Genomic DNA, 1605 nt, shown 5'->3' on the forward strand with positions numbered 1-1605 from the left:
GCCAAATCGTAGCCATCAAGTAAAGCGTGGACCTGACGGCTCCACATGAGGAAGTTAGAGGAGGTGAGTTTAGTCACGTTCGTCATGTTGACGTTGAGAAGGCGTTTCGTGGTTGAGATCTCGATTGTTTCATGGTTAAAGGTTTGAGTTTCATCGGTGGGAGGCATGGTCGCCGAAGAGAAAAGGAAAAATTTGAACAATAGAGATGGCGGCTTAGCTTAGGGTTAATGCTAGCTCTGATACCATATAAGATTAGAGGCTGAATTGATTCTTTATTAACAACCGTAGAAGGTATTTATACATTATACAAGTAGGGTATTTAGTATTCTATACTAATTACAAGGAGGTCCTATAGATATATACTTATTGCCTAACACACCCACCCTCCACAAACGATACCACGCCCTTTAACCCGTTCTTCGAACCCTTGTGGTAACGCTTCTTGAATCGTTGATGCGCCTCTTGGCGGTTTAACCGCTACAAGAAATGGTAAACCAGTTAGCTCCATTCCTAAACAGAGTTCTTGAAACTGATCTTTCTCTAAAATGGTTTGGCTGCCCAAAGCACAAAACACTACCGAGCCAGGTTCGAATCCGTTCAACCAGCGGTTCCATTGGTCTTCTAGTGGTCTAACACTATTTTCTTCCGCCTCAAGGAACATTGGACCGGTCAAGAAAACTTTTCTCTGACATTCTCTCTCGATGAAACTGCAATATTTACCCTCGATTTCCGCGCATGTCCTAATGGAAACTACGTCACAGTTCTTAATCCCTGTAATGATCCGGCTAAAAACACGTTTGTGGGAGTTCATGAAGATAGAATAGAGGTTAGCGTCGTGCCCACGTAACCCCGATGGTTGAGGAAACCCTAATTCAACACCAGGTGCAAGAGCAATAGCTACACAAGCTGCAGATACGATCTGGTAACTCACACTCTTGACTCCAAACTCTTTCGCCATTTCTGGAACCCAAGGAGTTAAATCGAAAAAGATTAGGTCTGGTTTCAGAGCACAAACCTTTGCTTCGATTTGATCGCGTAAGAGATCCATGGCATCGGATATGACTTTCCCAGTCAGGTTTGGTGGGAGGTCTGAGGCTGTCTCTGCACCAACGGGCAGACCTTCAACAGGAGGAAGAGTGATAGGGTGGAAGAAAATGCTCTCTGGGAAAAGATTGAGAGATTCGAGATGTTTCTGAGCTTTCTTGGGAAGCAAGAAAGTTATGTAATGACCTTTCTCAGCTAGTTTGTTGGCTAGATGAAGATATGGGATCATATGACCAAAAGCAAAATAGGGGTACATAAATGCATGAAACTTTGACCCCATTTTCTCAGGAGAGGAAAAAGAAGAAATTTGTTTTGAACCTTTTCCCCTCGAATTATAGAAGCTATGTCACTTATTTTATGATGGATTGAATATGCCATTTGTTAAAGAATGTATTGATTAGGATTAGTTAGGTTAGGTGGTCTGGTTGGTGGACTGGATATATCTAGTAATTTACTCGTTTTTAACGTTAATTGCCATTATTAATTAGGATTACTTAGGTTTGGTGGTCGTGGTAGGTGGATTGGATATGCCATTTGTTAATGAATGTATTGGTTAGGCTA

General features: G+C 42.0%; 1 protein-coding gene across 1 annotated transcript; it reads right to left on the bottom strand.

Moving 5' to 3' along the window:
- Positions 1-370: 370 nt before the first annotated feature.
- On the bottom strand, positions 371-1324 carry LOC103871406 (UDP-glycosyltransferase 79B4-like). The gene has a single exon (XM_033272828.1). It carries the CDS (start codon positions 1322-1324, stop codon positions 371-373), a length of 954 nt encoding a protein of 317 aa, XP_033128719.1.
- Between the last annotated feature and the right edge of the window lie 281 nt (positions 1325-1605).

This window comes from Brassica rapa, chromosome A06 (assembly GCF_000309985.2).
Source record: "Brassica rapa cultivar Chiifu-401-42 chromosome A06, CAAS_Brap_v3.01, whole genome shotgun sequence".
NCBI lineage: Eukaryota > Viridiplantae > Streptophyta > Magnoliopsida > Brassicales > Brassicaceae > Brassica > Brassica rapa.

Bases quoted from the DNA above. Each gene is read 5' to 3' on its own strand.
- LOC103871406 (XM_033272828.1), bottom strand. From the start codon at position 1,324: ATGGGGTCAAAGTTTCATGCATTTATGTACCCCTATTTTGCTTTTGGT.